This window comes from Podarcis melisellensis (assembly GCF_964234715.1).
Source record: "Podarcis melisellensis genome assembly, chromosome: 15".
In the NCBI taxonomy this organism is placed as follows: domain Eukaryota; kingdom Metazoa; phylum Chordata; class Lepidosauria; order Squamata; family Lacertidae; genus Podarcis; species Podarcis melisellensis.
The window spans coordinates 20,552,891-20,573,062 of record NC_138532.1 but is presented as its reverse complement, the minus strand read 5'-3'; the positions used below and the strand labels follow the sequence as shown (position 1 = coordinate 20,573,062).

General features: G+C 42.8%; 1 protein-coding gene across 1 annotated transcript in view; it reads right to left on the bottom strand.

Moving 5' to 3' along the window:
- Nucleotides 1–20,172, bottom strand: part of CBL (Cbl proto-oncogene) — a 48,239-nt gene that overhangs the window by 14,812 nt on the left and 13,255 nt on the right. The window contains exons 3-8 of the mRNA XM_081889785.1: nucleotides 5,336–5,482; nucleotides 4,093–4,249; nucleotides 3,253–3,374; nucleotides 2,130–2,267; nucleotides 1,313–1,400; nucleotides 639–770 (exon numbers count right to left, since the gene is read on the bottom strand). Coding sequence (XP_081745911.1) covers nucleotides 639–770; nucleotides 1,313–1,400; nucleotides 2,130–2,267; nucleotides 3,253–3,374; nucleotides 4,093–4,249; nucleotides 5,336–5,482 — 784 coding nt within the window. The remainder of the gene's footprint in view (nucleotides 1–638; nucleotides 771–1,312; nucleotides 1,401–2,129; nucleotides 2,268–3,252; nucleotides 3,375–4,092; nucleotides 4,250–5,335; nucleotides 5,483–20,172) is intronic.

Sequence of the window (20,172 nt, the reverse complement as noted above, 5' to 3'; positions counted from 1 at the left end):
GTAGACATTGAAGGAAACTGAACATCGGGAGAGACAAAAGAAAGTACCTCTTTGCACAGTGCAAAGTTAAACGATAAAATTCATTCCTGTGAGAGGCAGTGGCAGCCATCAATGTGGATAGTTTTCAAAGAGGATTAGACAACTTCATGGCTACTAAACACAATGGCCATGTTCTACTTCCACTGTTGGGAGTGCTAGTCCTCCTCAGAGTAGATGTGTTAAAATTAATGGTCCTAACTTAATCCATTAACTTAAATGAGTAGAACTAGGGTTGGCTACAACCTAGTACAGCTCTGAATACCAGTTGCTGGGAATCGCAAACTGGGAGGGTGATGTGGTTGTGCTCAGGTCTGGCTTTCAGGTTTCTTCTACGTACCTTAGTTGGCCACAGTGAGAACAGGAATGTGAACTAGATAGGCCACTGGCCTGATCCAGCCACCAGGCTCTTCCTGTGCATAGCCGCTTATTTGCATTGAAGACAACGTGGCCTAAAGGCAACTCCCAACCCCCACAGAGACATCTTTTGTAGACTTGCCAGTATCTGCTTCATCAATACACAACATAAGCATAGGCCGGTCATCCTGGCATGAAAGCTGCGGAGGGCCAAGAGATGCTTTGAAAGGAAGCAAATTCCTTACCTGCCAGGAGGTGAGGCAGGAAGTGCACATGAGGTGGCCACAGGGTTCTATCTTCACATCCTTGTCATTTTCTGCACAAATTTTACAGAGTTGAAAGGTGGAGCCCATCTCACAGTACAATTCATACTGTTCCTAAGAGCAAGAGGGAAAAGAACATGTGAGAAGGTTTAATAATGCCGCTCCTTGTAATAACTGCCAGATAACCCAAATGTACGAGGTGGTAACATTTGTGTTCTTTACCATAATCAAGAGCATCACCTAGATGGCTTTCAAAATCCCAGTGGCAATGAAAAATTTAAGGCATGCACTTTAAAAAAAGGCCTAACCTATGGCCACATATTTTCTCCTCCAAAGATGTGGCAGTCAAAGGTCACCAAAATGGAATTGGCCTGATTATACCACCCCACCCCTTAAGTACAAAGGTTTCCAGAGTCATGCCCTTGAATAAGAAGAAAAAAATTAACATTGCAAGCTCTGCACTCTGAACCATGTTCCTGACTGCCCTGGGATCCAATTGAGATTTAAGGGTCTTTCTTCCCAAAGCTGAGCTCTGAGTTATGCTGAGTTAAGGCCAAAAATAAGTCTTCCAAGCTTGCTTGCAACAGGACCACTGTAATGCTGCTGGCCAACATGTAACGAAAGAAAGGAATGAAGTTGTGGCAGTCTCTGCTCACCTGCGTAACTTTAATGTGATCCTGGGGTGTGGGCTCACACAAACCGGTCAGGTCAGGATTCTGATTCCGTCCATCAGGATATAAGTAACTACAGAGCAGAACATTGTTTGGTTCAAAAGAAATAAAAAGTCTACAGTACAACCAGATGAAACTCCTTCAGTTGGGAAATATAATGCTTTGAACAGCAGGGGGTGATTTTGATGAATAATTGTTTTAAAGTCAAGCACCTATAAAATGAAGAATGCTTTTTTTAAAAGCTTGTTTTCTGGTTGCCGTATGTGCTAAAACAAAGGTGCTGATAAATGACAAGTGCTCTTAACTTCAACTTCCTCGCCTAGTCACTCTTGCCACAACACCTTGGCCGAACAACTGGGCAAGGCCACAACTGCATCACAGTTGTGCTCTTTGTGCTCTGAGCACAATGTCCAACTGAAGAGCCTAAAAGCTGAAAGGCGAAACTGACACACATTTTAGGACTGCAAGAATAATCTCAAATTTAGAGCCCATTCCAAAATCTGACAATTAAGCATGTGTTTGTGAAAACTGTGAATGTATAAGCCTAAAGGTTGTGCAGTTATGTGGTCAACAGAATGGAAAAATGCCTTAAAAAATCATAGAGAATGGAGTTATCACTGCTTGATGTTTCAAAAGTACTACACCTTTGCCAGGTCCCAGCATAATGAATGCAGCTGTTTCCATCTGCCTTCCAGGGGCAGGAGCCAAGGAGGTAAAACCTGCATCTGAAGGGCATCATCCTACAGACACACTAACAGAAACGGGCAGGAGTCATGACAAACTACATTGATGAGTTACTTACAAGCCTTCCCTGAAACCATCGATCAGTGCTTGAAAAAGGGGTTTGTTGTGGGGGATTGTCTGGAGAATATTTCCATCTGCAGTGACATAACCAATGGCCCACTGGCCAAGCCGCGTGCAGCTCAGACGAAAAATGTAACTGAAAATAAAAGGAACACACAGACTTGAGGGCAGGATAAACTTGCTAGCTGGACAGAGCTCTTTCTTTCAGATGGAACGGCTGAAACAGTTTTGCCTGCAGATCAAAGGCAGAACCCTACAGCCAGACAGAAAGGATTCAAATTATCTGAAGACCTCTTTCAACATGAAATTGAGCCTTCTTACTTGCAAGGATGCTCCTGACTTCCTAGAGGCAGTAAATTAGTTTTACATTATATAGCAGCTTTCCATTTCTGAAGGAAATACCTAGAAGGCAGCTCTTCGGCAATGTAAAGCAATAATCTCTTTCCCAGAAAGAGATATATTTGCAGGATTTTAGGCCTGAAGAGCACGTCAAAGCTTGCAGCCAGTGTTTTCTAGTCCCTTGGCCAGGTCCAAAGCTACCACGTGGGCTCGGAATATTTTTCCGGACTTCCAGGAGGTTAGACACTTCCGGCACAACTCCTTCACCCACCCCTGGCTTGCCGACAAGAGAGGTGGAGTAGAGACTTGAAGAGACTTGCAAGTGCTGGATTTTGCTTTGGACTACACAACGCAGAAGTGATGACTTGGCGGTACATCACTGCCCTAAATGAGCTTTGGGATTTGTTACTCAAGGTGGAGAGCACTCCACACAACACACACACACACACACACACACACACAAACCTGTTATTTGTAAAACTACCCACACCATCAGTGACAGACCTTAAATCCTGTCCTTATTTCTCAAAAATGAAGAGCTTTCCCCACACCTCTTAAAACAACCTGCTCTGCAGCCCTGTTATTTTTACTGCTGAAGTTTAGGGAGACCAATGGGTTAATGCTAAAACCCTTTATGTCTTGCCTTAAGCTTAGATCTCCGGCAGCAATGCCACAGTGCCTTCCAGCGGCCTTGAGTCATGTCAAACTTCCTTTGACAAGAGTGCAGTAGACAGTAGGACAACAAGAGGATTCAGAAAGGGATGCTGCCTTCAAGAACTCACCTGCCGGGTTTGTGGATGAACTTCTGAAGCCGTGCTTTGACCTCATCATACGTCAGGAATGCCATGTAACCAGGGTGAGTCACTGCAAGGCTATTCCAGTTCCTGAGCAAAGATGACCATGGCTGAAGGAGAAGAATGCCAACAAAATAGCTTTGCCATTTCAATAGGAAAATCGGCCGTCCAATTCCACCCCCCTCTCCCACTTCCAACCCAAGATAAACGTAAACACTTTGCTTAATCAGACTAGGCCTCTTCTGCTATTTCTCAGGCAGCCAGATTACCCAGGTTTATTAAATAATAACTATTATTATTGTTATTGTTAACCACTCATCTGGCTGGGTATAACTTGTGTTCAGTGGGACTTACTCCCAAGTAAGCATCCAGTGGATTTAAAACTGTGGCACACAATCTTGTCGGATTCCGCAAGATGAATGTTACAATCCTGCTCTCAGTTATCTGATCAACCATCCTGTAGAATGGGCTGCTTAATATTCCAATCAGAGAACAGAGGCTGGAAGCTAATGAAGCTTAATATGAAGTGTGTGATTAAACTATGATTTGAATTCTCAATGAATCCCAACCTTCTGTACTGACACAGAACAAAGTCGGCTGATGCAAGGGAGCTTTCCTGTCAAAGTTGCTGCAATGAACAGTCCCCTTGTGCCAAAAATGATCCTCCTATTTCCAGAAGTCAGAAATGGCAACGGCAGGTCAACAGATCTAGCTCACCACTAACACAAGAGATAACAACACCATAAGCGTACTATAGACCAAGGGAAGCTTGTCAACTGTGAAGCTTCACCTGGGTTTAAGAAAGCCATTCCCTTTTGTTTTACTTACCTGAAAGAGGCGGGTAAAGATATCAAATTCAAACACTGAAATGTAATCATTGCATGTCAAATCAATAGTAGATTTCAGTGCCATTGCCTCTAGCCCTGAACTTATAGGATGCACTTCATGTAAGGCCTGACGGAAGGTCTTCCATGGAACAATGGTCCTGGAAGTGGGAGAAAAGGAAGACCTCAGAAACTCCCTAACTCCATATGCATATAGATTCACAGCCACAACGGAAGGGAGGAATGTGAAACGCACACAACAGGATGCCAAGAACAAGACATTTTGCGTAAGAGAAATGATTCACGCTAAAGGACAAATGGACAGCATCATTTCTAATTTTGAAGCTGTTCAGTTAACTGATGGAAGTGGCGTCTGAAGCACTTATATTTGTGTAGTTGCAAGAGAAAAAGATGCGACACAATCTCTCTCTAAACAAGGTCTCTCATGTAAACCAGTTTAATTAGCGGCTTTCTGATGTTAAGCTAGTGGCAAGTTAACTGCGGGGAGGAAGGAGGGAAGCCAATCTATGAGCGAGCATCTTGCTAACCAGCACTTTCCAAGTACCTTTCAGGAGACTGGTAATGCATATTTCATAAACAGACACTATTAGAAATGAATGTATGGCCCTGCCTCCTCCGCCTCCCCCACCCCCCCGTCCAACGACACTTAAATTAATCTCTGCAGACAACCATCTAGAGTTATGACAGTCTCCATCCCTGCATCCAAGGGACATGTTAATTCCCATTCTGCCTAAAGCAGATACAAAAAGACTAATTCAGTGGTATTGTGTCTTACAGAACTAGTAAGAAGTCATGCAATGCCTGGTTCATTTGAGTGATGGGCCTATTTTGCAACTATTCATCATTGTCTTCTGTTCCGTTATGTGTCACCCTAACATCAATGCAACACTGCATAAGAGCCAGGACCAAGATGCCAATGACACAGTAAGGCTGAAACAAACTCTCGGGTAGTGACCCTGTGAGTGGATAGTGGCCACAGTGGGAGCTAGGAGAAGTTCAGGTCGTTCCATCTGTTTCTGGCAGAAAGATCCCTGAAGGTGAGGATTGATAGCCACTCCTGTGGAACCTCCTGTGTGGGCTCCCCCTCGCAGTTCCATCCTATGCTGTTTACAGATGCCAACACCAGCAGAAAGGTGTTTTCTGCAGCCTCTCCACGTTTACACGCCCCCATCGCCAACAGATTTGCTGGAGCCAAAGCAGAAACTTATACTGGAAAGAGTACTTACTTTTCCCCAAAAGCTTTTCTCCAGAACTCTGCTGCATCTGCCTTTGTGATCCGGAATGTGTCTCCCTGGAAGAGTCCACTTGGGAAAATGCCTTTCAGTTCTGCTAGCATATGGCTGAAGATCAGGGACAGTTTTGTAAGGTTGCGCCTGCAGGATCACAAACACAGATCTGTCTTGAAACGTGAAACAAACAGCCAGATGGGGGATAGAAAAAGGAGCAGAAAGCCGGATTTTTGAGTCACATTTTGGAATGCTTTTTCCAACAATGATACATTTGTTGCAGTATACTGCACAGCAGTTGTGAAGCTTAGATTTACCTCTCAAGTCCCTTGCAGAAAAGTATGTTATCTACTTTTAGATATGCAATGGAAAGGTGAGAACGATTTAAGCTACACAGGAGGTTTATTACCAAGCTAGAATTCACAAGCCCTTGCTCAATGTTTCATTGTTTTTTTGGTTACCTTTCTGTTCCATTTTCCGTTAACCTGGATCAGTTCAAGATTTCACAAGAGGAAGTTTTTATAGAGAAAGCACCTTGTGATCCCCAAATCTGAAGGTGGTGAAAGAGGGGGAAAAACAAGGGCATCTGAGGTGAGAGAAAGAGGCTGGCAGAATCAGAAGCAAGGGGAATGAATGGATTGGCACGTAGGGTCCACAATGTATTCCCTTCGTGTTGCAGCCAGGACCAGAATTTTGCCAGGACCAGAATTTTGCCAGCTGACTCCTTTACAAGTAAATTCTCACCAAGTTCTAAATTCCTGCCTTGATACCTGAACACAAAAATCTGTCCCTCAAAGAGCACAATGCAACTGTTCCCTTCTGCATATACACTTTTAAAAATGGCTTTCATAGTTTGAAACTGCATATATAAAATAAATCTTTACAATAAAATTAAGGGCTCAAAGAGGGAAGTCTTGGTTCATGGCCAAGGTTTTTATTTTTTTTTACACCAGGCAGTTTTTCTAAAGAAAAATAAAACTAAAATGCCCCAGAGAAACATGAGGCTTGCTTCCCTTTGCAATGTTTAAAACACACAGAAAACTGCAATATGCAAAGACTGGTTCTTGCAAATTTAAGGAGAGTTCCCACTTTTTAAAATGGAACAACGATGGGAAGACAACTGGAGTCAGCAGCAGCTGAAGGGACATTGCCGCTGCCCTGTGTCTATCACTGATCTTCAGTGCAGCAGAAGGGGTCTTTCCCTCCCCAACATGCCTAATCTGTTACACCAGACTTCAACTCACTTCTAATCATATGAGACAGTTTTTTTCTTAAAGCCGTTAACTCTTTCGTTATCTTTTTCTGTATCAAAAAGTGAGACAAGGTCAACTAAGTTGCACTGTGTTTTTAACCGATTAGTGCTACATGAGCTGCTAGGAATGTATATTCTTCTTTTATAAGGGGGGGGGGGCAGAGCTCAAACTTGTACTGTGTAACTCCTAAATTTGCACCCGTTGTCATTATTCACCTAATACATTTTTGGTGGTGGTTGTTTTTAAAACACCTACTACGTTCTTTCAAGGATTACACACACAAAAACTGATGCTGTTTACGACTATTTTCCAGATGTGCAGCTTTGCAAGAGAGAGTTCCCACTCTCTAAATCTTCAATTTTTAAAAATGCCAATCACTACTCACTTCCTGCAAACAAGAAGGTGTTTGTGAATGTTACAAAACAAGAGCAACCATAAGCGACCTTACAAAGCAATCCTAAATATAGGAAGCTGGCATAAATTAAGCCTATTCCAAATTCTGTTCAGGAGGCTCCTGGCTGCTGGCTGAGATGGCCCAAACCAAGAAAAGAGGAAACAGGCCCTTAAAATAAAGTTTCACTTACAACACTCTTTTTGCCCGCATAGGTTCTGCCAGGTTGCCACATTACGTAACTGAGCTGAAAAAAGTTTGGAATAGGTGCAACTCTCTCCTTCCCTGCCACACTGCAGGAAAGCCCCTTTTGAGGGACTTACACCAGTGTAAACTCTGCTAACGTAAGTTCCACTGGCTGAGCCAGCATAGCCCTGTCTCAGTCAGGCTGAGGAAATTTTGCTGGAATATGCACTGCGGCGCCAGGTTGAGGGAGTTACACCAGTGTAGCACCAGCTAAGCACAGCCTGAGGTCTGCCTATTCCAAACTTGTTCATCTTGGCAGATCCTGGTAGTATGCGTTGATTATGTTAGCAATGTTCAGATAATCTATTGAGCATGCTAGAAGAAGTTAATGAAGCCAAGCCCAATTTCTTAACAAAAGTACAAACGAGTACTTCATTCTCAACTATTCACCTTTAATTTATGCTGCCCTAAACATTTTTATGTTGGCATTACACCTTAAATAAAGAGACACCCAGGTGGCTAACAAAACAAGGAGACAAGAGCAATCACTTAAAAATAGTACAAAAGCCAACCATTTGCAGCATCAGGCAGCTCCCCACTGATTTCTTTCCTTACAAAAACTAGTCAAATCCAGATTTTTAAGATTGGGCTGTACTGGAATTCTTGAGACAGGTACACTGGCAGATTTTCCAGATGAACTGAAGCTTGTGACAAGAGAGTCAAGACCCATGGTTCAAGCGTGGAATTAAGTGAGGAGGAAACCTTTTCTAAGGGTTCATGAACCACTGGAACTCGGGCCTCTCTTGTGCACATCTTGACTGGATCAATGCACTAACCCTCACCACATCAAAATCTGCTCTAACATGGCAGCTGTGTGCACTATGTCTGCCCATCCATTTCTTGGGCCAAGATTACAATACTGGAATGAATGAGATAGCCACCCTCCTATTTTTAGCATCTTTTTAGCTTCCTTTAGAATGACACTCATTTGAGTCACTACAGGGAAAATGACAGGCCCCCCTCCCCTCCATATCTTGCTCAAGTGAGAATGTGCACTCAAGGACAAGTCAACTACAGTGGTACCTCGCAAGACGAAATTAATTCGTTCTGCGAGTTTCTTCGTCTTGCAGATTTTTCGTCTTGCGAAGCACGGATGCACCCTGGTATTAACGGTTTTAAGAAAAAGGAAACAAACTCGCAAAACATTTCGTCTTGTGACGCAAGCCCATAGGGAAAATCGTCTTGCGAAGCAACTCAGAAAACGAAAAACTCTTTCATCTTGCGAGTTTTTTGTCTTCCGAGGCATTCGTCTTGCGAGGTACCACTGTATTGTGGCTGTGTTGAACATGCTCCCCATTAGAATAGCTAGAACAGCCCCATTAGTTTTTCATTAGAATAGCTAGAACAGCTCTTATTTAAAAATGAAAAGGAGGTAAGCATGATTTTAGCACTAGCGCTTGAACTCTCCTGCGTAGATACTTTTGAGGATGGCTGTTTAAAATACTCAAAGGATCACATGTCTCAAAGAACCCACAGACACAAAGATTATTCAGCATCTCAGCTAATACTGCCTTGCATTAGGATTAGGAAAGAGCACTGCATAGGTGGGCTCAAGGTAATAAACTAAGAAGATGCTGTAGGAGCACCACAACTTAATTTTAAATACTCAAACACAACAGCTTTGCAAAGTTGTACATATCCAACTCACTGGCAGCATCTTTAAAGTGTGAATAGGAAACGTGATCTCTTGCCTCACTGGACTTTGCCAATGGAAAATGTTTTTCCAGGAAACTGAAGTTATAACTGAGCAACACAATTAGCCGAGCTAACTTTTTAACAGCTGCTCTCAGGTGCTTAAGCAGCATAAATTTAAAGTCTATTTGCAAGTATAAACGAGGACATAAAATTACAACGTTCACAAGCCTGAGGGAAAGCTAAAACCCTGAATGCCTATTTTATGTGCCTGTGGTTGGCAGGCAGGGCATGAACACATTTCTAAAGGGAACCATTCAGGGCCTGAGATCCAGAATCCACCTGGCAATGAACGAGAGCTGTGGCTTAACTGGGAATATAGCACGCTTGAAAGAAAACAAAAACCCACATCGTTTAATTTTACACATGAAAGTCGGTTAACAAGGTAAACACCATTTATTCTCCTTCAAGCCATCCGGTGATACACAGGAAGGACACAGAAACTTCAGGCCAGCACCTGCTCCTGAAAAGCACCCATTAAAACCACTTCTGTTTCACTTAGAGGAGATCAAGCAACAGTCATCCAAAATGGTAGCATGGTGGTGGGAACACAGACTTGCTAGTAAACACTAGGAGCATCTGGTTACTCAAGTCTTATCTTGCAATTTTGGGTAGATCTGGCACAATGTGTGGAAGACTACTGAAAGCAGAAGTTCCCAGCTCTCCCAAGTGACTCACACCTGACACTTTAGTTAGACACCATCCCATGAATGAAGCTTTACAAATGTGCCTGCTTACTAGTTACTAGTTATTATTTACTAAACTTGCTCTTACTTTATGTTTAATAATGCATTTTACTGTTTAGGTTCATATGCTACATTTCTATCCTGAAAGTTGTTACTACTTCTACCACCAACAACAACACTCTAATGGAATTTCCTCACTTTGAAACAATACCAAATGTGGCCTGATTAATCAGAGGGTCTGACTTAAAATTGTTACTTTAGTTTCTGGAAAAGAAAAGAAAGAACAACTGATCTGGCATCAGCCACCATAATGAGAGCAGCAGCAGCAAGTTTGTGGCAGCATTTACAGTGGTGCCTCGCAAGACGAAATTAATTCGTTCCGCAAGTTTTTTCGTCTTGCGAGTTTTTCGTCTTGCGAAGCACGGTTTCCCATAGGAATGCATTAAAAATCAATTAATGCGTTCCTATGGAGACCGCTTGCCAGGCTGGCGGTGCGGAGAAGGGCTTTTCTCCCCACCGCAAGCCTTCAGCACAGGTACGGGAACAGAGGGGAAGGCGCGCAGCGCTTCTCCTCTGTTCCCGGGGCTTGCGGTGGGAGGAGGGTTTTTCCTCCCCACCGCCAACATTCAGAACAGCATTCTGAATGTTGGCGGTGGGGAGGAAAGCCCTCCTCCCACCGCAAGCCTTCAGGACAGGTCCGGGAACAGAGGGGAAGGCGCGCAGCGCTTCTCCTCTGTTCCCGGGACTTGCGGTGGGAGGAGGGTTTTTCCTCCCCACCGCCAACATTCAGAACAGCATTCTGAATGTTGGCGGTGGGAAGGAAAACCCTCCTCCCGCCGCCAGCCTTCAGAGCAGCCTTCTGTAGGCTGCTGGTGGGGCGGAGAGACCTCCTCCCGCCGCCAGCCTTCGGAGGAGCCTTCCGAAGCCTGGCGGGGGGAGGAGGGCTCTCCGCCCCATTGCCAGCCTTCAGAGGAGCCCTCCGAAGCCTGGCGGGGGGTGGAGGACTCTCCGCCCCATCGCCAGCCTTTGGAAGAGCCCTCCGAAGCCTGGTGGGGGGTGGAGGGCTCTCCGCCCCATCGCCAGCCTTCGGAAAAGCCCTCCAAAGCCTGGCGGGGGGCTCTCCGCCCCATCGCCAGGCTTCGGAGAAGCCCTCCGAAGCCTGGCGGGGGGAGGAGGGCTCTCCGCCCCATCGCCAGCCTTCGGAAAAGCCCTCCGAAGCCTGGCGGGGGGAGCAGGGCTCTCCGCCCCATCGCCAGGCTTCGGAAAAGCCCTCTGAAGCCTGGCGGGGGGAGGAGGGCTCTCCGCCCCATCGCCAGCCTTCAGAGAAGCCCTCCGAAGCCTGGCGGGGGGAGGAGGGCTCTCCGCCCCACCGCCAGCCTTCGGAGGAGGTCCGAGGACAGTGGGGAAGACGCGCTGCACTTCCCCGCTGTCCCTGGAGATTTCCCTATGGGCTTTCGTCTTGCGAAGGAAGCCCATAGGGAAATTCGTTTTGCGAAGCGCCTCCAAAACGGAAAACCCTTTCGTCTAGCGGGTTTTTCGTCTTGCGAGGCGTTCGTCTTGCGGGGCACCACTGTAACTTGTAAAGATGTTTTTAAGGAAAATCCTGCTTGCAAAGGCATCAGATGCAACAGCATATGGAAGAAGCGCTCAGCACATGCCAGGCATCATTATGCATATTCTACTAAGAAACATTTGTCTAGAATTAATGGTGTGTTGGATGTTGTGGCCACAGCTGTAGCCCAGAAACAGCCGTTCTTTGGCATATATTGTCATTTACCAGCATTTAACAAGAGCCTCTGTATTTAAATCTACTGTAACACAGGGCTGTGTTAAATGTTTTTCTGTTTCATTTCCACTGTCACGTTAAAAGCAGTGCTTTCAGGGGACAGAAGTCCTTCCTGAAAGAAGTGTTAATTGTAAGTTAGTTTCCCTTTTTACAAACCTGTGCACCAATATTATTTCTCCCATCTGCTTTCTGCTTAACAATTCTCCATTTTCTTCTTACTACATCCTCTTCTGGGATCAGTCACACAGGCAACTCCAGCCAATCAGGGATCGTGTCATGTCACTATGCAGCCAATCAGATTTGGCTAAGTGATAACCTTGCTAAAAGCAAATAAAGAATTGAGAGCAAGACCAATGTTTCCTGAACAGGCAATCACTTTGAACACTGATATAGCTGTTGAAAAATTAATTGCTTAGCGATGGGACAAGTCCTTTTAATTCAATCCTACTATTAAGTGAGTTTCTCAGAACTTAAGAAACTGGAGATGGGATCACCTTTCCACTCCAGCTTTACAGCCTCCAGTTTCACAAAACATAAGCATCCACAACCTCTTGTAGTCAAAGTAGTTCAATCAGATAACAGATTTAAAAATTAGACAAGCCATGCAAGATCCAATTTTGAAGACACTGAACGGATATTGTCCTCGGCTCTCTCCCTCCCCTGTGCTGTGGTTGTACTACTTCCTTCGCCCCTTCATTACTGTTTTGGCTCCATATGTCTTGCAGGAAGTCAACAGGTCAACCAAGTACTTCCAGTCCTGCCGAAACCTTCACAGCAGCCTCTCAATGGGCCCCCACTTCCCCCAGTTCAGCTTTCTGAACCTGCTCCCCTCTGACCTGCAGCAGGCTGTTCCTTTCCTGTTTCCTGTTTGCTGGATAAAAGCATTCTTCCACAGTAAGCGTTTGTCTTGCAGAAGACAGCAAACCCCTTTTTAACCCCTTACGACTTTCTTTGCACCAGTAAGATAATCAGACAATTCCACATGCCCAACCAGTACCTGCTGTACTTGGCAAAACCCCTACTGGGGTTCCTAGAATGATTTCATCTTACTCTCAGAACTAAGAGCAAACCAACAAAACTAGTATAATTCATATTCACTAGAAAGTTTGGCTTATGCTGCTACCCATTAGCACAAGACTGACTTTTGATACCTTAAACAAAATTAAGCACCAACCCAACAACTACAGTAAAAGCAAGCAGAGGGTAAATGTGGAATTTAGCACTGGGAACAGGATTCAGCATTCTTTGAATCTCGGGTTTCATTTTTTGGGGGAAGGATACGAACAGGCTTAGAAGCACAGGAGTACTGGGAAACTCCCAGTGACCATTTGAGATGGGAGAAAACTTGATTCCGTTTTCATTTTCATACCAACATAGTATCATCAATTCACCCTTCCCAAACCAAAACACAGAGGATTCTCCGAAATTTGCACTCCTTAGAATTTTGTGATTCAATTCTCCAGCCAATGAGAATGCATTTAATTCCCTATCAGTGAAAACAATGGGAAAAACTGCACTACATCAGAGGAGATGCTAACAGAAATGTGTATGCTTGGCAAAACTGTATCCAAAAATTCATATACAGTATTAGGAGCTATGCACATATGAATTTTGTGCAACTTTTAAACTGAAGGTTGGAAAAATGAGGAACTGAGAGAAACCAAAACAGATTCATCCATCCCTTGTGATCAGTAACTTGTGCTTTAATGACCTGCATATCATACTTCATTTCTATGGCAGAAGTAAAAGTATGCAAATGAAAAGTGAAAATTTGCATAATTTGCATAATTTATTCAACCTACAAAATCCACCCCTTCTGGGCATATGGCTATTTTAGGCAGGAAGTATATAAATTCCAATGTAAAAATAAGCTACATACCACACAGATAATTAGAGAGTCCAAAATAAGGTTCTTTATTGTCTACGCATCACTTCCTGATACAGGTTTCTATAATTAATTAGATTTATGATGCTCAGAATCCTACAGTATTGCTTTAAGCATGCAGAGAAGAGTTAATACACTTTGCACATTTAGCAGAAGCTCCAGCAGGGAGCTCATTTTACACGTAGCAATTTTCAAACTAACATTAGAATTAAGGATGTAATTACTGTTCTAGTCTTGGCCCTAAAATAATGTACTTACAATTTCTTATAATTAGAAAATTCTAGCCAAAAATGTGAATGGTAATGTAATTAAGCAGAAAAACAGTTTGGAGACATATTGATCCTACAATTGACAAGTCTGCAGAAAGGTTACAAAAAGTACACCATCCATTTCCTCTATGCACACATAGTAAGAAGAAATACTGGGAATGCCTAATTTTCTACAAACACTAATTTTATGAATAGATTTAAAGGCACGAGACTCCTGGAAATACAAATATCCCCTATAAAAATAACAACCCTGCTTCCTTATTTACATTTTGTGAGGAAGACTAAAAATGTACCTAGGGACACCTTGTGCAAGCAAATTGTTCTCTTCAAGCACTGTTTATTCAAAATGTCTAACATTAAAATTGATGGTGGAAAAATCAGAATGTTTCTCCCTTAGAAGATACATATTCTCATTAGAGACCTGCTCTATTACTGTATTAACTTTTAACAAGCATATTGCTTTTCTTAAGTAACTCAGATGTTCTGTATCAGGGAAGCTTTCTTCACAGGTTGATGAAGGGAAGATACAAGATGTTTGCAAGTTAAAAACAACTTGTTCCAACTGAGGAAGAAAACATATTTTACATCTTACTAGAAAGATTCCGGGTCTCTCAAAGTGATGTGCACTCTGAGACACCCTGAGCCTTACTAGCAAGATGCAAACTTTGTTCTCTCCCCATTTGGAAAATGTTGGTTTTAGGGAAGGAGGTCAGCAGCAAGACGGGATGAAAATCTAGCAATGGACACTATCTCAAGCTGAGCACATCTTCTGCTGTGGCCAGCCAGGCTTTCATCAAGGATGGGGCAAGAAGCAAGCAGCAACCCAGACACCTTCTCTGAGGCACGAGGAACTGGAGGGCTGCTATAAAACTTCATGGGGAAGGCCTGACTGGCTGTGATGGTGGGGGGCTGGGGGAGCTGGTTTGGTTGGACTCTCAATGTTGGTGGTTGGACTCTCCTCCCCCCTTTCTGGCAGCCCACTTTGCTAAAACCAACTTTTCCCAAAAGAGGGCAATAACATATTTTACATCTTACTAGGAAGGCTTGGAGTCTCTCAAAGTGCACATCTCAGGCCTACTAGAATCAATGAAAGCAAAGATGTTGATAATTATACTAAGGCAGTGTAGCCATAGCTGTATAGAAATGAGGAGTCCAGAACTGCAGATTGGTTGTCCAGAATTAGTCAAGTTAACTATCATAGTCCTCCCAATTCCCACCTCTGTGTTTTTCCCATCATAACAACTTCTGGCTGAATCTAACAACAACAAAAAAAACACACACCTTTAGTTGCAGGGAGAAGAAATGGAAGCCAAATATTGCATTCTCAAGCACTTAAAAAACACAATGCACAAATAATGCTACATATTTATAACTTTGGATAACGAGAAGCATGCACCTCAAGGTAAGAACAGTTACACTCAGAAAGCACCCTTATACTTCTCTGGGTGCTGTAAATAGTGCTAACATGTGATGTTTCCTCACAATGTCATGTGCTTACTCTCACTGCATCAGTAGCTTAAAGACAGACTGGTACAGTAAACATGGTCCAAAGGTTTAGGTCTGCCTTTGGAAAGAAAACTCGTCTATGCAGAAAAATTAGATTATATGGATATTAGATCTCATGACAAAGAAGCATTTCAAGAGTCAATTCAGCGAGCTTTGCTCCCAAATGTTCACTGGAGACTTCCCTAACAAATGCCACACACTCATCAAGAAACAGAATAGGCTTAGTTTCAGCTGTTCTGTAAAACAAGGCTAGTATTTCACTTCAGAGACGCTCTTAGTCCCCAGACCTTTAGTGGGTGTTGTGTTTGCTTGTTTTTGCACTAGAAGGTTGCAGTAATTTCTGAGTACAGTGATACCTCGGTTTTCGAACGTAATCCGTTCCGGAAGACCGTTTGAGTTCTGAAACGTTCGAAAACCGAAAACTCAATGGCTGACAGCTAGGCCTCAGGATCTTGCACTCAGTGGAAGATGCATGGTATGTTCGACTTCCAAGGCGTATTTGAAAACCGAAACATTTACTTCTGGGTTTACGGCGTTTGAAAACCAAAATGTTCGTCAATGGAGACGTTCGAAAACCGAAGAATCAGTACAGTGATACTTCGGTTTTCGAACGTCTCCATTGACGAACATTTTGGTTGAGTATCAAACCAAAGTATGAGTATCAAAACTCAGAGCCAAAAGTGACTGCATGCACATGGGGTGTGTGCAAGAAATGCACTCTATATGGGGCTGCCCTGGAAAAAACTTCACATGCTTCTTCTGGTACAGAAGGCAGCAACCCATCTCCCCAAAGAAATGGACCACCACCAAAGCACACTGCTCTGATGTCTCTATTCACTCTCTTTTCTCTGGGCACATTTAATAATAATAATAATAATAATAATAATAATAATAATAATAATGATGATGTATTATTTATCTCCCGCCCATCTGGCTGGGTTTCCCCAGCCACTCTGGGCAGCTCCCAACCAAATATTAAAAACAGCATTTTAAGATTCTTGTACTAACCCATAAAGCCCTGAAGGGCTTAGGCCAAACATTCTGTAGCAACCACGTCCTCTTGTTACAAGCTCATACATTTTATTCTCCTTTGAGGGGAAGAGGTGGCATGGCAGTGCTTCGGATACCAACCCTAAGTGGGATGGGTTAAGTTACAGACCTAACTTACAAAAATGTAAATGAAAAGCAATTAGTTGGAGCTTCTTATTTTCTTGTTATCCTGAGCCACTGCTGCAACTGTGTCTTTGCCATTTTGTTCTCTCTAAAGTCATTAAAGCTCATGTTCAAACAAATGTATGGAGCCTTGGGCAGGGGGGAAGCACTAAAAGAATATCTCTGGCTCACGAAAGAGCCCAAATGCTGCATGTAGGCCATGTGTTTTCCACCTCTGATCTAACATGTCAGACCCCATTGAGGCCGATGAATGATTGCACCGAGTCCCTGTAACAGGACGATATTCCATGTAAGCAACAACTGCCCTGCTGCTATCAGTTTTTACTCTGACCCTTGCAAAGAAGTGCTGAATAGTCATGCTTAAACATCCTATGTCAACATTTATAAGATTTGTGCAGCTTCAGAGCCTTTCACAGAGTAATCAGTTTTTAAAAATAGATATACAACGGAACTACTTTCAAGTAAACTTTCAACACAGGAAGCGATTGAAATTCCACTTCACTCTCACTGATAGAAGCATAAGTCACCTTCCAGAGAACTGCAGGGCAAACTGATATACAAAATGAAGTGCCCACTGTCTTTTGCTTAGTAGGAGACTCATCCAGACAGATTTTAGAGCCATCAAATTACATGTCCACCATGCCAGTCTGCAGCCAGTCAGCTAGCATTGCATTGATTCTGCGGACTGATTCGCCAAGGAACCAGCATGAAACAGGAAGTCGACATAATTAGATGCTGTAAACCCACTATCAGAAAAAATCAACAGTTGAGCTGGACACAGCCTCTAACATTTTTACCTTAAAAGTCTTTGTGGATCCCTTCAGTGGTTCAACTGCAAATATTTTATTTTATTTTTCTAATTTTTAAGAAATAAGAAGCTGGCACTAGAAAAAACATAGAAAGGTACTAGGTAAGCCTCTTTGGAGCAGCTATTCCAAAGCTAAGATCCCGCTACCAAAAACTATCCCTAGTAGACATTCACTTCAATTCCCTGGGTGGGGCACCAGGAACAGGTCCTCTAAATGGGACCTTAAAGTTCAGTTAGAAAGGAAAGAGTATCTTTTTTATGTAACCTGGTCTCAAGCCATTAAGATAGAGGTAGGGAACCATTAACCCTCCTGATGTTGCTTGACTCCAACTCTCACAAGTTCCATGGCCAGGGATGATGGGAGTTGTAGTCCAACAACACCCAGAGGGTCAAAGTTTCCTCACCTGTGTGTTAAGCACTTGAAAGATTAAGACTAGAGTTTTAAAACTAAGTGCCAGAATGGGAGCCAGCACAGAAGACAAAGCACTTGCATAATTTGGTTGAAACACCCAGCCCAATTATTAATCTTGTGGCCCTGTTTTGGATCTACTGTAGTTTCCAGACCATTTTTAAAGGCAAGCCCACATACAACGTATTGCAGTAATAGAGTCCTTACAACAACTTAGTAAAGTTAATCAATATTATTATCCCCTACGTTACAAGTGGGGAGGAGCAAGGCTGAGAGAGAGTGGCTTGCCCTAAGGCCATCACATCAGTTCATGGCAGAAACTACATTCAAACCAGGACCTTTCCTGATCTATCGCTCAGTTTCCTGGTCACTAATGCCAATTAATGATTAATCATCATAATCATATTAGTTGTATAACTGATTATGAGTTCTGTAATTGGATGGCAGCTGCAGCTATTTAACACACAAAGCATGCTGGAATTTGCCTAGTTACATTTGGATCCTGTTTCAAGTTCACTGGTCTGACATAAAGCAATTGTGCAATCTTTCAACGCCACATCTCCTTAGTGCCTTTCTATCAGACACCAAGATTTAATACAAAAGGCTACAATCTATATTAAATTATATTTCCAGCAAAGCAAAACAAGATTATGGGTTTTCTAATCATTTGAAACTGTTTGGAAATGCATGAAGCATTAAGTGCTAAAATGAGATTTATGAGGAGACTATTTTAATGAATAAACAGCACTGCAAAACCTGAAATTGTTAATTCATTGAGATGAGGTTCTGATAACAGATGCAAACCAGAATTTGAGACTCTCTTATTCAAATTCTCACATATCCAAACCTAGTTATGCAGGGGAAAGCAGCTTCTGGATTGGGATCAGTATATTCACACTTGTTATATCAACATTAGAATTACCTTGATATGGGATTCCTATGGGAAAAAATGGAAAGGGGAAAGTGGCTTCCACCACTAGCACTAATGTAGATGAAGGTAGACATGTTCAGCACCAAGGACTGTACCATGGACTAGAAGTTGTTACCCTCAGAAATGCATACTTTGAATAATCCCTTTAATGACTATTGGAAATTGTGGTGAGCTGAATTTGAGATCCCTTTTACTTACATGCATTGCTATCTTACCACATTTTCAAACTTTCCATGAAACCATTAGGACTCAGAAGTTTCAAAATGAAAGCTTGGGGTCCCAGGATTTGTTACAGGAACCTGGGTGTGTTTGCCCATCCCAGTGGAGCTAATTAAAGATCAACATCTAAGCACATTTTCTTCATGGCAATGGGGGTCTCTTTAGGCAGCAAGCAGTTCACGTTCTTATGTAGCAACCTGGCAGTCAAGACACTTTTTTTTTTATAGGCAGCTTTTGAATTTTCTCTAAGATACTCTAATTGAAATGCAGAAGTAGGCTTCACAAGTTTTCCACATTCTGAAGTGCAAGTTTCATTCGAAGGAAGTGACAGGGGACTCTTTCACAACAGGCTTTGATAGGCTGCCTCAACAATGCGTTCTAGTGTTTTCCTAACACAGCTTCTCACTTTAAGAGACAAAATTATCAGGACAGAATTTGTTTTAGTACTTTGGGGGCTTTAGTGCTTTCTAAGCAGTTTATAACTATAGCCAGTTTGATTTCAAAATCAACATTTCAAAAAACAAACCTCTTAGTAGTATCAGTTTCCTTCCTGGGTAAGGCTGCGCACAATTTATACACAGAAGAGATATTAAGTATCTGCAGCTTTTTCCTGTATGGATTTGTTCCTCTATGCCCTAGAGCTGATGACGAACACAAAATCTTGCTGAGACAGCAACCCCACAAGTCTGGCTGCAAGGAGAGACAACAAATGTTCCAAGCTCAACACCTTGGCTGCCATTAGAATTTTACTGCAACCTCTCTATATAGGACAGGACATACAATTCCCATAAAGGGGGAAGGGTTGATTTAAGAATTCAGGGATATTATAACATGCTACAGAACTTAAACCACATATGTTGTCCTTGACTTCATCTTTGTCAGTCAGTCAGATAATTATATATGAATTTTTGTACCTCAATTCCTCTGGAGCTGACGGTGGACTAAAATGTACAGCACATCTTTTGAGGCAAGCAGTCCTGAAATATGACTGCTTCCATGAAATATAACAAATCCAAATGTATTCCAGAAGATAATCTGTGGCAGCTCCATACACACCCGGGTCAACCTTGGGCTACTGATATCCCCCACACACTAGATGCCCCCCTCCATTCACTTCTCAGTCTTTGGCTTAGTAAGGAAGTGGGAGCTTTGAGGTTGCAGGATACCACTTAAGAATGCAGACATGGTGAATGTCGCACAGTATTCATTTGATCACACAAATACAGCAACAACAAAGGATTCCTCCCACTGCCCTCCCACTGTATCTGCTCAGTGCTGTTCAAGGTGGTAAAAAACTCAATGAAACCAAGACCACAGCACCTAGCTCAGTGTGACATGCCTACATAATAGATAAAATGTATGGCTCATAATGATGTGAACTTTAAATAGATGTGTAAATTGGAGTTGTTTTGTATGACATCTCTAAAGGCCTCTAAGCAACACACTGTTGCACGTGTGTAAGATATCAAATTTCAGCACAAGTCAACTGCCATTACCACTGAATGTCTTGACATGAGTATTATCACAGCAAGTTAACAGAAAGAGCTACGAGTCTAGGAAAAACACACATGATTAAACTTGCA